General features: G+C 38.4%; 1 protein-coding gene across 4 annotated transcripts in view; it reads left to right on the top strand.

Annotated features, from left to right (window-relative positions):
* The window catches only part of LOC131684352 (protein ovarian tumor locus-like), a 1,641,868-nt gene that overhangs the window by 1,149,685 nt on the left and 476,513 nt on the right, over positions 1–15,670 (top strand). For 2 of the 4 annotated variants that reach the window (XR_009304657.1, XM_058967324.1), the window contains exon 7: positions 7,894–8,101. Coding sequence is in view for 2 of the 4 variants with exons in the window: in XM_058967324.1 (XP_058823307.1) it covers positions 7,894–8,101 (208 nt within the window). In the remaining 2 variants the exon portion in view is untranslated. Of the gene's footprint in view, positions 1–7,893; positions 8,155–15,670 lie in introns of all 4 variants that reach the window. The other 2 variants (XR_009304646.1, XM_058967240.1) reach the window with 1 other exon arrangement.

Below are 15,670 nucleotides of genomic sequence, written 5' to 3'. Positions count from 1 at the left end.
GGTGTACTTTGTTGGTCCCTTCGCCACTGCCTCTGCATCTCGGAGAGTATACTCGTAACCACTCTGTCGACAGCGTCCCAGGTATGCTCGTCGTGGCACATATCTTCGACGATACTGTCAACTATCACACCCTACGAAAACTTCTCCGAACCTAGACCACGTGTTCCGGTGTCTTTGCACGTTCACACACTCCGGGCAAAGGAGTGACGAAGCATGTCCAAACCGGTGCAAGTACTTCCGGAAGCATCCGTGCCCGTACAAAATCTGCATCAAATGGAAGTTCACATCTCCATGCTTCCTATGAACCCAAGCTGTCACATTTGGGATGAGTCCTCAGCAATAGTGATGCATTTGCGGGATCATGCCGGCGATAACGCATACTACCTCCGACTATATTGTTCTGTAATCACTCGCGACTCGTACTGGCATCAGCCGGAATGTCCTGTTCAGCGTTTCACGGCTCCGTTTGGTTTGCAGCGCAGCACCCCAGGAAACCCCATATCGAAGTATCGATGACGAAACAGTAGATAGCAGACTTCCCGTGCTGCTTCTCGGACAGCCGACGTTTGGCATGATTCTCGCTATTGCTTTTGTTGCCCTCGCCAAATTTTCGCAAGCGTAGTCGACGTGGTTGTTGAAACTCAACCAGTCGTCGGTTATCACTCCAAATTGCTACAGTGCACAGTGGTCCCAAAGAGCAAAAAGGGGTTTTTAGATTGCATCAAAACTGTTGACTATAGTAATGTGGTGTTTTTGAGAAAGTTTCTTGGAACGGAACTCCCCTCCTTTATGTCTTATCGAATTGATGATTAATCCCCCTAGTAGTGAGTTACGAAATTTATTTTCTTTAATAATTCAGATAGATAAACACTTACTTCAGCAAACTAGTGGAGACACTCATTGCAAACATTTTACCTGATGGCTTGAACTCTTGACTTGAGATATATGGCATTATTTGTGAAAGGCCCCTTAACAGCAGTTTTTAAATCATAAGTTTTCTTCTAGTTTTTTCCATTAAATACATGTTCTAGAACATTGTTTGGACTGTTAAACTGCATTACTTTTTCGAAGACGGAAACTTGATATCGCTAGTATGTGTGGAGATATTCTCGTTTCTTGATTGAAAATAGCGTTGATGACGGAATGAGACAAACTTTAACTCGAGTATTTCCATAGAGGGCCGCCTTGGGGAGATCAGATTTTTCCAACATTTGTTGTGCTTTTCTTGCACTTTAATTTACCGAGCGGTTTACCCGTTTAAAAGTTATCGGTATTGGAAAAAGAGCTATTTTCAATCAAGAAACGTTAATATCTCCACACCTACTAGCGATATCAAGTTTCCGTCTTTGGCAAAGTAATGCAGTTTAACAGTCTAAACAATGTTCTAGAATATGTATATAGTGGAAAAACTCTAGAAGAAAACTTATAATGAAAAAACTGCTTTCAAGGGGTCTTTCACAAATAATCTCCTATATTTCAAAAAGCATAAAAGCTAGAGAGTTTAAGTCTTCAGGTAAAATGTTTGCAATGAGTTTCTCCACTAGTTTACAGAAGTAAGCGTTTGTCTATCTGAATTATCCAATGCCCTCAACGGTGATTTGCATCCGCTGTACCACTTTGCACTTGCTGACCAACAGCTTGTGGTGAGATATTTGCAGCTTGATCCCGTTCATCCAGCTCTCGATCGCGTCTATTGCCTCCGTCACCGACAACTCCACTTCTTCAAATGTCTCACTCAATACCGTTAGTAACATGTCGTCCGCGAAATCCAAGATTTTCACTTTCCTGGGCAGCCGCAGTGTTATGACCCCATCGTACATCCCGTTCCAAAGAGTTGGACCAAGAATGGAGCCTTGAGGAACGCCCGTTGTGATTCGCATTGACTTCTGCACTTCGCTCGTCTCTTATAGCAGCCATCTGCTCTAGAAGTAGTTTTTCAGGATCTGGCGTAGATAGTCGGAAACCCTCATTCTGTGCAGCGCTGCAGCGATGGCTTCCCAGCTGGCGCAGTTAAATGCATTCTTAACATCTATCGTGACTACAGCAATCTTATGCACTGTCTGAATTGCATCCACTGTCGATGATCCTTGGCGCAATCCGAGCTGCATCTTTGACAGTCCGCGCTCCCCCTTTGTGCCATTTTTTGAGAAACCAGTTTCTAGATTTAGGGAATAAACGAAACAACATAAATTTCAATAACAAAATTAAAAAACTGTTTTTGCCTTTCTCATATAGAAATGCAATTACTCTAAAAATCGTCAACCTAATCCCGGTCTAATTTTTTTGATCTATATAGGCTTAGGTAGGAGTATGCAATGTGGGGTTGCTACTTTAAAATTAAAACTAGAAAATTTTCGGCAGGGTCCAGACCCCTCTTCCTCCTTGATCCGCCGCTAGTTTCAAGCGATGTTTCAGTGTCGACACATAATATCTCAAAATCTTGGCAAATGGCACAATAGCACCACTAGGTGGATTAAAACAGGTTTTTTCATTCAGTTTGTTTATTTGATAGGCACAAATGCGTTAGCTTAGCGGTGCCAAATTCATTTTTTACATTTTGGATATCTTAAAACTAGAAGGTTACAAATTTGAAATATTTTTTTTTTAAAATGCGGGTTTTTTACAGTTATCTTTAAACTAGAAATGCAATGCTATATACAAAAGTGGGATACAATAGGTTTTTAGATTTTTTTTGCAACTATCTTAAAACTAGGAATCGAGTTTGATATACAAAAGGGGTAACTTAAGTTTTTTTACGAAAAAATTTACAGCTATCTTTAAATTAAGAATACACCTTGGAAGGGGAATAAGTTTTTATGAGAAATTAAACAGCTATCTTAAAACTAGGAATGCAGTTGGATATACTAGGCAGGAAAGAATATTTTTATGGCAAAAATACAGCTATCCTAAAACTAAGAATGCAGAATGCAAATGTGGATTATTTCTAACATCGGTGTTGCAGCAGTTATATCAGGGACCGAAGAGAGTAGGCGGATATGTTGACAGGTAAGAAGACGAAACTTGCCACTTTCAGGCAAACGGGAGATCAGCGATGTGCCAGACGTCAAGACCCGGGTTGATGAGTGGGATTCATCGGACCTGCGAAATCGGGTCGCTCTCACCTCAAATTGCGTGGTAAAGGCGACGGCGGTCACATAATGGCACTCTAATGCTGATCGGCTCCACAAGGCAGGACAGGGAACTTCTAAAAACGAGAAATAAAAAAGAGGTGCTAAATTGGCATATTTATCGTTTTTATGAAAATATAAATAAGGGACATAAAGGGAAGATCGCGATTTGCCAGCATATCCCGAACTGGAACATTGGGTGGTCTACCTAGGGCCCGAAGGGAATCTTTTAACTGAGACCTGGCGTCATAATACCCGGCCCATACCCAGACAACGTGCTCGATGTCGTGATAGCCCTCGTCACAAGCCACAGACTACTCTCTGCAAGCCCAATACGCCGCAAATGCGCATCCAAGGTGTAGTGGTTGGACATAAGCCGAGACATAACACGAATGAAATCCCGACCCACATCAATCCCCCTGAACCAAGACTTCGTTGATACCTTTGAGATAATGGAATGTAGCCACCGTCCGAGTTCACCATTGCTCCATAAAGTTTGCCAACTGTTGAGTGTCCTACTTGATCGTGGTATTTTGAAAAACCTTGCAAAAATTTGGGCAAAACATACCCATGAAAAATAGGCAACACGCTTTAGGATTTTAGGAAAAATCCGCCCATGTGCCAGTGGTAAATAATCACTCGATTGATTTGAGCAATCTGATTGCTATAGCATATATCCCTAGCATAAAGTCATAAAGCTATCCCCCATATATCCCTAGCATAAAGTCATAAAGCTCAAAAGAAATAATTATAATTAATAGTTTTCGAAACGAAATCGTTCATTTATCATAATTTATTATACTGGTGCAATATTTTGGCGCCTCTTGTAGCTAGTATGAGTAATTTAATCATCTTTTTATAAATTTATAATATCTTTTTCTTATTTTCCTGATTATTCAAGGGATGTTGGTGTCAGTCACATTAATGTTCAAGATATCTTGTCTGGTCTCAATGATCTAGATGCCACTAAAGCCTCAGGACCTGATGGAATTCCACCTGCTTTCATAAAGAATTTAGCAACTGAGCTTACGTCACCTTTATTCTGGCTGTTCAATAAGTCGCTAGAATCTGGTATTTTCCCAAAAGATTGGAAAAAATCTTTTTTAATACCTATTTATAAATCGGGTAAAAAATCTGATATTTGCAATTATCGTGGAATTGCCATTCTGTCTTGCTTTCCCAAACTTTTCGAATCCATCATAAATAAAACCATTTTCAACCAAGTCAAACATAAAATAACAATTTCACAACATGGGTTTTTTAAAGGCCGTTCAACTAGTACAAACCTTTTAGAATTCGTTGTTTACTCGTTAAATGCCATGGATAAAGGAAATCATATAGAAGCTCTTTACACTGACTTCAGCAAAGCTTTCGATAAGCTGGACATTCCCATGTTAATATTCAAACTTGAAAAATTGGGAATCGAGATGAGACTCCTCAATTGGATTAAGTCGTATTTAACAGATCGTCAGCAAATAGTAAAATTCTATGAGATGAAATCTGATATAATTAAAGTTACATCGGGGGTTCCTCAAGGTTCACACTTAGGACCTCTTCTTTTTATTTTATATGTCAACGACATCTCTCTTATTTTAAAAAACCTTAAGATTCTCATATATGCGGACTATATGAAGCTATTTTTAGAAATTAGAAATAATAATGACTATAATGTTTTTCACAGTGAAACACAAATCTTTTATACATGGTGTTGTAAATGTTTACTGGAATTAAATGTTAAAAAATGTAATCTCATGACTTTTAGCAGAAAACAAATCACGGCTTCCGTGTCAATTACATTAGGTAATCAAACCGTTCAGAAATGCGATAAAATAAGAGATTTAGGAGTTATCTTAGATAAAAAATTAAAATTTGTGGAACATTACAACACAATTAAAAAACGCTTCGGATATCACTTTCAAGATCCTTACACAATTAAAACTCTTTACGTAGCATATGTTCGGTCTATTTTAGAATATTGTAGTATTGTTTGGTCACCATTCATAAAAAAACACGAAGTGAGAATTGAGTCAATCCAAAAACAGTTTCCATTATATGCAATACGCAAGTTAAGATGGACAGTATTCCCTCTTCCATCTTATGAAGCACGTTGTAAGTTGATAGATATTCAAACATTGAAAGAACGTCGGGACTATGCTATGATCTTGTTTCTAAACGATATCGTCATGCAGCGTATTGACTCATCTTACTTATTGTCAAAATTAAATTTATATGCTCCTACTCGTCAATTACGCAATAGAAATTTGTTCGCGATAGGTCATCACCGTACAGACTATGCTAAATTCGGACCACTAAACCAGATGATGGCTGTGTATAACGAGCATTGTGAAAGTATTGACCTTACCATGCCCCGAACAAGTTTAAAGCAGTTTTTCAACTCTTTACGGCATCATAGTACATAGAAATAGTTTACAGGATAGTACATAAGCAATTAATATTTGTATAATGTAGTCTACACTTGATTGACGAAATAAATAAATAAAAATAAATTGGAAAGAGATCGGCAATCGAAGATTTTTAGTAGATTTCTCCACAAACGAAGGTTTATCTGTGAGTTCTAAAATACAAACAGGAACTATAAATGATGTAACGCAAAAATTTCATTTCATTTACACCCTCCCTCTTCTCAGGGTCATTGGTTATTTCCTTGGTAAATAATTCAGGAATAAGATGTCCAATGTTTTTTTTCTTCAGTAGAAATACATTTGGTATATTTCAGGTTACTTTTTTCCACCACACTTCACATAATGTTGAAATTTTTCATTGTCCCTCGCTCAATACAAGTGTGACATGATTTATATTTAGAACAAACCCTGTGCTTTTCTACATCGCAGAACAAGCAACGATATAATGCGTACGACGGGAAAATTGAAGAACGCTATTACGAAGTTTGTCAAATCTAGTTTTACTTGCTACCATTAGTTTCCTCGGATGCTTACGAATCTATTGGTATACTATACTTGGGTAGTTTTATGAGAAAAGCGTGAGAAAAAGCGGGTTGAAGAAATCATTCATTTCATTCGCGTGCACGCATACATTCATGTGAGTATCGTATATGCGTATTATATTGATATCCTGTAGATTCTGTAGATAAGCAGAAAAAGAAGCCCGACGGAGGCCTTAAACGTGCACGCGTCGCCTCTATTTATGACTTTGATTGAGCCACTAAGGTGCTTCCTATTGACAGCTCTGCCTGGGAAATCTGCCTCACGAATGGCAATTTTCCCTTTTTCGTGAACTTTTTAATTTTACCGATTTTCTAGGGCAATAATAATTGGCGAGCAAGGAGTTCCCGGGGGCTCGGAAAGGCTCACACAGAATTTCTTTCAAAGCATTTCGGATACCAAAATCAAGATGAATACATAAATTGGTTCAAATTCCACTGTCCTCGAATGCAGTGCAAAATGAGTTGTTTTTTCGGTCTACGACGAAGCGGACAACGGTACCAGTGGAATACCCTTTGGTGAGATTAACCCAATTTATTTTGTTCTTGTATGTACTTATTTTGTTTTGAAAGCAACGTGCCACGAAAGATACTCACAGGTGGGTCCATAGTGGCACACACTCTCCATCATCGATGGCTTCTGAGATCTCGGCTATCATTTTCTTGTATCTTTCTTTCTTTATTTCAGAGAGCGAATAAAGGTGCTATAGCCTAGGCTCATAAGCCAGGACAAGTCTAAATACCGCTGTCCTACCTCAGGAACCAAATGAGTGACATTAACCCTCTTAGCAAAGTCACCTCCAACGATTTATCAAACCCCCATCAAATTGAAACGGTTGTGTACGGTTGTCCACGTTTCTTCCTTATTCAAGGTTCAAAATAATTGTGATGTAATAATAATGCACATCCTTCCAATACAGGAAAATGCTAATGGTTATCCCATCTTGGTTTTCCCAAACAATAACGTACCTCACCCATCCTTCAACTTAAGGAAACTATGAATAAACCATAACTCAGCAACCCTCATAAAAGCGATTACCAAGAAAAACCCAACTTCCAAAACAATACAACTATGTAACCTTCAATAAACTGCCTGCGCCAGTGCAGCCGCTAGCAGTGTCATGATGATATAACTTTCACTGCCTGGGTAAAACCAGCGCATATGTTCTACCGTTGATATTTACAAATAACCCGCGCCTTCGTACCATGCTTTAGCTTTGGACAGGTAACAATGTAGCATATATAAGCTTTACGAAAATAAAGACGACCATTCAGTAAATCAGAACAACGCATAATCCGTCGATTAAATTATTCATTAAATGAATAATTTGATTGCCGTATAATTTTGAATCATCTTTATTTTGTACGCTGCACAGTTGGCCTGGCCGCTTTAATGCTTGTGTCATATTCAATATGTGCCACAAACATTAATAATGATAAGAAAAATTGTGGGCGAACGTCTGCAGTTTTCCAGGATCCCTACATGTAGAACATTTTAATTTTACCGATTTTCAAAAGACTACTTTTAATGCAGAGATATTAAATTATTACCACTATATAAGTTACGTGTTTCTGAATCGGTTGGTGTATGAATGATTAAAATCCATCTAGTAATAGCGGAGTTATAAGCGTGCAAACCTCACATAGTTTCGTTACATAGGAGACAGTTTAGATGTTAGAATGACACTTAACCGTAGATAGTGGAGTAAGACATTTTCAATTTCAAAAATGTGTCTTTTTTACCAAATTAACCCCGCCCTCTTAATTCAGTTGAATGTTCATAGTATGTTTCTCTTCTTACAGATTTCCCCCTGTTTGCCAGCGTATGCACCGGGTCATACATATCCTATCAGCATTCCTTACTATGCGACCGATACCACCGACATTGAAGAGCAAGTAACATCGCCAAATACTTGTTGCTTACCAATATCGTTCATGATACACCCATATGGAGCATCTGTCATAACACCAGCGGAATACAATATCAATGAAACTGTAGATTCTTATGGAGGTAACGGTACTTACCCGGCTATCATTTATGCAACTGCACCACATGCATCATCGGTAAGAAACTAAATGTCTAATATGGTAGACTATGACTAAACAATGTCGACAACTAAATGTCTGCAAAATTCAATAATATTATAGTTGCTATAATACTTTGTTATCAGTGGATTTAATTCTTCTAATTCCAACAACTTGGAAAAAACACCCGGGGCAAACTCAAACATAAAACCTCGGGAAGGTGAAATTGTTCTCATCGGTAGGGTAATTTCGGGAGAGATACCGCGTCGGGTGAGATGCCGCACTCTCTATACCACGTATATAGGGTTACTTTTATACGGTAATATGATATTGTGAGTTTCGAAGAATTACAACCCTGGAGATGTAGAATAATCCTTTTTATTAACTAACGAAAATTTTATTAATGATCATGTGCGTCCAGTTGCATCACGGAGAGCCGAAATTTTTTCAGAACCGCATTAAAATTTCGTTTTTTTTAATCGTTCGTTTTTTTGTAAATCATGTATCGGTTGAATAGCTGGGACCTTTTAGAAGGCAAGGACATCCATAATTTCAGAGGAAAATGTCGTCGTGCGGTATCTCTCCTCTACAATTGGGAGAGATGCCGCATAAAAATTTCGGGTGAGATGCGGCACTCGATGGAGGAGGATGCGTAGCTAAAATGTAGTTTTTCACATCGGAATGTCATTAAATGATCATTTACGTTACGACACAGTGACGTACGATTACGAGTCTATTTATCTATACACTAAGGTTTTTTTTTACACGGTTTTTTTTGCACGGTTTTTTTTTACACGGCTTTTTTACACGGTTTTCGCAATTAGCACGGTTTTTTTTGCACGGTTTTCGCAATTAACACGGTTTTTCTCAAAAATATTCTAAGTCCTTTTAAAGGAAAAAGACTTAGACGATTTCTCAACAATTTTTTTTGCACGGGTTTCGCAAAAATGTTCTAAGTCCTTTTGGAGGCAAAAAACTTAGACGATTTTTGATCAATTTTTTTTTTGCGCGGATTTCGCAATTAACACGGTTTTAGCAAAAATCCTTATGAAGGCAAAAGACTTAGACGGTTTTTGACCAAGTTTTTATGCACGGATTTTGAAATTTACACGGTTTCTGCTTTTCCATTTTGAATGCAAAGAATTTCGAAGATTTTTGGAAAAGTGGAAGTGATTGCTTTTGGAACAGCATTAACGAGTAGATGCCAAATGTTCATGTCTGAGGCCATTTAGAAAACCAAGATGGCGACTTCCGGTTCAGTGGAATTCTCTGAAACCCCATCAATATGGGTATTTTTGGAACGGGATTGATGAGTGGACGTCAGATATCGATGTTTAAGGCCATTTTGAAAACCAAGATGACGACTTCCGGTTCAGTGGAATTCTTTGAAACCCCATAAATATGGGTATTTTTGGAACGGGATTGATGAGTGGACGTCAGATATCGATGTTTAAGGCCAAGATGGCGACTTCCGGCCCAGTGGAAGTCTCTGAAACCCCATTAATATGGGTATTTTTGGAACGGGATTGATGAGTGGCCGTCAGATATTGATGTTTAAGGCCATTTTGAAAACCAAGATGGCGACTTCCGGTTCAGTGGAATTCTCTGAAACCCCATCAATATGGCTATTTTTGGAACGGGATTGATGAGTGGACGTCAGATATCGATGTTTAAGGCCATTTCGAAAACCAAGATGGCGCTTCCAGTTCAGTGGAATTCTCTGAAACCCCATCAATATGGCTATTTTTGAAACGGGATTGATGAGTGGACGTCAGATATCGATGTTTAAGGCCATTTTGAAAACCAAGATGGCGACTTCCGGTTCAGTGGAATTCTCTGAAACCCCATAAATATGGGTATTTTTGGAACGGGATTGATGAGTGGACGTAAGATATCGATGTTTAAGGCCATTTTGAAAACCAAGATGGCGACTTCCGGTTCAGTGGAATTCTCTGAAACCCCATCAATATGGGTATTTTTGGAACGGGATTGATGAGTGGACGTCAGATATCGATGTTTAAGGCCATTTTGAAAACCAAGATGGCGACTTCCGGTTCAGTGGAATTCTCTGAAACCCCATCAATATGGCTATTTTTGGAACGGGATTGATGAGTGGACGTCAGATATCGATGTTTAAGGCCATTTTGAAAACCAAGATGGCGACTTCCGGTTCAGTGGAATTCTCTGAAACCCCATAAATATGGGTATTTTTGGAACGGGATTGATGAGTGGCCGTCAGATATCGATGTTTAAGGCCATTTTGAAAACCAAGATGGCGACTTCCGGTTCAGTGGAATTCTCTGAAACCCCATAAATATGGGTATTTTTGGAACGGGATTGATGAGTGGACGTCAGATATCGATGTTTAAGGCCATTTTGGAAACCAAGATGGCGACTTCCGGTTCAGTGGAATTCTCTGAAACCCCATCAATATGGATATTTTTGGAACGGGATTGATGAGTGGACGTCAGATATCGATGTATAAGGCCATTTTGAAAACCAAGATGGCGACTTCCGGTTCAGTGGAATTCTCTGAAACCCCATAAATATGGGTATTTTTGGAACGGGATTGATGAGTGGCCGTCAGATATCGATGTTTAAGGCCATTTTGAAAACCAAGATGGCGATTTCCGGTTCAGTGGAATTCTCTGAAACCCCATCAATATGGCTATTTTTGGAACGGGATTGATGAGTGGACGTCAGATATCGATGTTTAAGGCCATTTCGAAAACCAAGATGGCGCTTCCGATTCAGTGGAATTCTCTGAAACCCCATCAATATGGCTATTTTTGGAACGGGATTGATGAGTGGACGTCAGATATCGATGATTAAGGCCATTTTGAAAACCAAGATGGCGACCTCCGGTTCAGTGGAATTCTCTGAAACCCCATAAATATGGGTATTTTTGGAACGGGATTGATGAGTGGACGTCAGATATCGATGTTTAAGGCCATTTCGAAAACCAAGATGGCGCTTCCGATTCAGTGGAATTCTCTGAAACCCCATCAATATGGCTATTTTTGGAACGGGATTGATGAGTGGACGTCAGATATCGATGATTAAGGCCATTTTGAAAACCAAGATGGCGACTTCCGGTTCAGTGGAATTCTCTAAAACCTCATAAATATGGGTATTTTTGGAACGGGATTGATGAGTGGACGTCAGATATCGATGTTTAAGGCCATTTTGGAAACCAAGATGGCGACTTCCGGTTCAGTGGAATTCTCTGAAACCCCATCAATATATCGATATTTTTGGAACGGGATTGATGAGTGGACGTCAGATATCGATGTTTAAGGCCATTTTGAAAACCAAGAAGGCGACTTCCGGTTCAGTGGAATTCTCTATAACCCAATCAGCATGCATATTTTCAGAGCGGGCCTAATAGTGCGCATGATAGAGATCAGTGTCAGAGGCCATTTTGAAAACCAAGATGGCGACTTCAGATTCATTGGAATTCTCTAAAATCGAATCAATATGGGTATTTTTGGAATGGAATTAACGAATAGACGCTAGATATCGATGTCTGGTGCCATATTGATATTCAAGATGGCGACTTCCGGTTCTGTGGAATTCTCCAAAGCCCAATCAATATGATTATTTGTGGAACGGGATTGACGAGTAGGTGCCAAATATCAATGTCTGAGACCATTTCGAAAATCAAGATGGCTACTTCGGTTTAGTAAAATTTTCAATTACCACAACAATGTGAGAATTTTTGTAATAGCGTTAATGAATAGATACCGGATGTCAATTCCGGAAGTCATGTTTTCATCTAAGATGGTGACTTCTATTTTAGTGCCAAGACGATGTTTTAAATATAAAGACACGCGGCGAGAAAAACAGTAAATTTGGCTGCACGGTTTTACAAATTATTTGTCTGCTAGTTTTGGCAACCAGGAATATTGTGTAAACAGCGAGTGACTTGTAGTTTTAATGAATGCTTGGCGAATTCCTTTTTTGAAATATTTCCCACAATACTCAATCATGTAACTTGGAAACGCATTGATTTACGTTACTGATCCTGTCTACATGTTTTTCGTTGCACTAGAAAAAATGTATCGAGGATGCAGGATGCAGTCATGCATTTCTTTTCATTTCAATCTCGATACTCCCCACGCATTACTTCCTAAATCCGCCATATTTGTTTACATTGCTAGTTTGGAACCGTTGTTTTGGGTTCGATTGGAACTTTTGGCTTCAGTCTTCGCGCATCTCTATAAGCATCATATCTGCTTTAGTGTACATCTCATTCATCTTAAGGGGGCGTCTGGTGTAGTGGGCAAAAAAAATCGACTTTTTTTTATCCGCTTAATTGTTAGTATTGAGCCTCTAGAATAGTCTCCCGCAATCTCGGTGACCACGCTGAACTTCTTTTGTTTTAAACAGCCATGCATTCCTCGCGCGTATTTGCTGTGACACACGCAGATTTCAATCTATCGGCAACAATTTTCTTAAGACTGACAGCGATAAAAATACAGTGTGAACAATACACTGTAAACTACTTCCACCCAAATTTTTAAGAGAAAATACCAAATGGATTGTTTTCCACGTCATTTTTTCCGTGATGCAATTTGATATGGAGTATCCTTTAATAGCGTTTTTTCGAAACCGCGTTTTTCAAATTGGTGAACACGATAACTCAAAAACTAATCAAAGAATTGACTTGATTTTTTTTATGAAAATGCACAATATGTGTAGCCTGTCGGTGAACCACAGAAAACAGAATGAAAAAATTGTTCTCTCTATTATTTTGAAGAAAAGTGCACGAATTTTACAGAAAAATATGAGATTTTTCGGTTTACATGAAGCCATTTTCCTAAACTCGAACTTTTTTTTGGGTTCATCGAGTAACTAAAAGTCTAAGCTTTACAAATTTTACTTAATTTCCTGTGTCAAACAATTTTATCAAGAGTCATCGTGTTAGCCGCGGCGCTCCTCGACGTGGAAATGGTTGGACGTCTACTTTTGGAACGCTCGTATGTGTGGCTCTGCGTGGCTGCCGACCCTATTCTGCGCGGCGTGTGACGTGAGACGACTAATCTCATCTCACTCTACGTGACTTCACCCAATTCTGAAGAGTCACTTCGGGTGACATGAGACTCCCATTTAACCGCAATGAGGAATCTCACCTCACCCGAGTCGACTCTCAGAATCGGGTGAGAAAAGTCACGTAAAGTGAGGTGAGTTTCGTCGTCTCACGTCACACGCCGCGCAGAATAAGGCCGTGCAAATATTTTTTCGTACAGAATAAACGTACAAATTTAAAGCTTAACATTACATAAAAGATGCATTGTTTCCTTGCCTTCAAAATCGTAAAACAAAATAACTTTCGGTTTGAGCACTTTACACCAGACGCCCCCCTTAATAATACAGCGAAGACCTGATTTTATTATTTCCCCCTGATTATGTCAGCTTTTTGATTCGACTTTGAGTCTTGCATGAAGATTCGCTCGATGAGCTCTAGCAGACGAACCAACTCAAATTCGAGTAAATCCATTCATGAGCACATTTTTCTTATCTTATAAATGCAAAATATACGAACATAAATGTATCTTTTTGTTTTACGCTGGATATTTATACTGAATAATCAGAACCATCTCGGGTGTTACAATGACGTCAGACCTCTGGCAACTGCATATTTGTCAATCCAGTTCCAAAACACTCCATGTTGTGAGTTATACAGAATATCGCTAAGCAGATAGTCTCAATGTTGTATTTCAAAATGGCCTCAGACATTGATCTCTATCATGCGCTCATTAGGCCCGCTCGGAAAATATGCATACTGATTGGGTTATTGAAAATTCTGTTAGACCGGAAGTCGTCATCTTGGTATTCCAAATGGCCTCAGGCATCGATATTTGGTGCCTACTCGTTAACACTGTACCGAAAACAACCATATTGTTAAAGTGCGGGACAAAAGGAAACCTCAAGATCCGACATTTCCACTTTTCCAAAAACCTAAGGAATTGGAAAAAGCAAAAACCGTGCTACTTGCATAATCCGTGCAAAAAAACCCTGTTAAAAAATCGTCTAAGTCTTTTGCCTTCAAAAGGACTTAGAACATTTTTGATAAAACTCCGAAACCATCCCTTTTCCTAAAATCGTCTAAGTCTTTTGCATTGAATGTAACGCGGTTTTTTTTGCACGATTTTCGGAATTAACGCGGTTTTTTTTGCACGGTTTTCTGAATTAACACGGTTTTTTTTACACGGATTTCGCAATTAACGCGGTTTTTTTTACACGGATTTCGCAATTAACGCGGTTTTTTTTGCACGGTTTTTTTTACACGGTACGTATCCCCCGTGTAAAAAAAAACCTTAGTGTATATTTAAGCAGGCGATATGTATCTAAGTATTAATTACGGTTTATTCTTTTAAGTTTCAGGCACTAATTTTCGTGAACGCATTGATTTGTAGTGTTGTCAATAATGGGATAAAAACGAAAATTTCAACGATTTGATGCTTTTTCAAAATGAATCTTTCAAGAACAATGCTAAGTTAATATTCATTGTTGGGAGAAACAGCCAAACAATGCTTTTAAGGAACCGCTACCAAACATATAGATATATATCGCTCCTACAAATATGTAGATAGATAGTACCCTTAATTAAGTTACTTCAACTTAACCGTTACACAAGGTTGTGGAAGAAAAATATTTTTAAAATGTTGAATAAAAATTGTTTCTAGAAATGGTAGTAACCCGTAAGAAAAGTGAAGGTGCTAGCCGATTTATAGGTATAATCAAACTTCATGAAACTCAGCTGAAGACATTTAATCACAAAAACATCAACGAGAACTAAAAAATACTTTTGTTTACCATTTTTCAGTTTGTGATCACGGTGCTGAATCTCACCCGCACATGCGAAATCTCTCCCGCAATGACCTTTTTACATTTCTTACAAAAGAAATGTATAGGATTCGCTCAAACTTTGTAAACTTTTTCCGAGGCCCGTAGGGCCGAGTCTCATATACTAATCGACTTAGCTTCGCAAATTGAGACAATGTGTGTGTTTGTGTGTATGTATGTATGTACAAAATGTCATGTAATTATCTCAGCAATGGCTTAACCGATCTTAATGAAACTAGTTTCAAATGAAAGGCCAAACGTTGCTATTTGACACTATTATTTTCACTATTTGTTTTTCGATATGTTGTTTACTTTCTGAGATATTGGTCATGTTGTCAAAACATTACAAGTTTTTAGTAAATAACTTTCGAACAAAGCAATGTTGTCCCACAACCTGCGCATAATTAGAAACCTTGTAAAAATACCTTTCGATGATGCCAGATACTTTTTTTCAAATGTCTGCAATAATAATTTTAAAAGTCTGGGAAGTACCAAAAATGTCAGGAAAGCTATTTTTGACCAAAAATGACTTAATAATGATGCGTTATATTAAATGAAAATAGTGCATTTATAGCCCAAGATAATTGAGAGAAAAAGTTTATGGAGGAAAAACCTGATGTAGATAAATCTGTAATTTGAAACTAGTGTAACCAAAAGCCTTTATTCTCAAAAATCTGCAAATATCTCCAACCAAACTAAAAAATCT

This window comes from Topomyia yanbarensis, chromosome 1 (assembly GCF_030247195.1).
Source record: "Topomyia yanbarensis strain Yona2022 chromosome 1, ASM3024719v1, whole genome shotgun sequence".
Taxonomy (NCBI): Eukaryota; Metazoa; Arthropoda; class Insecta; order Diptera; family Culicidae; genus Topomyia; species Topomyia yanbarensis.
Note: the sequence above shows the minus strand (reverse complement) of the source record. Positions and strands in the feature narration are given on the sequence as shown.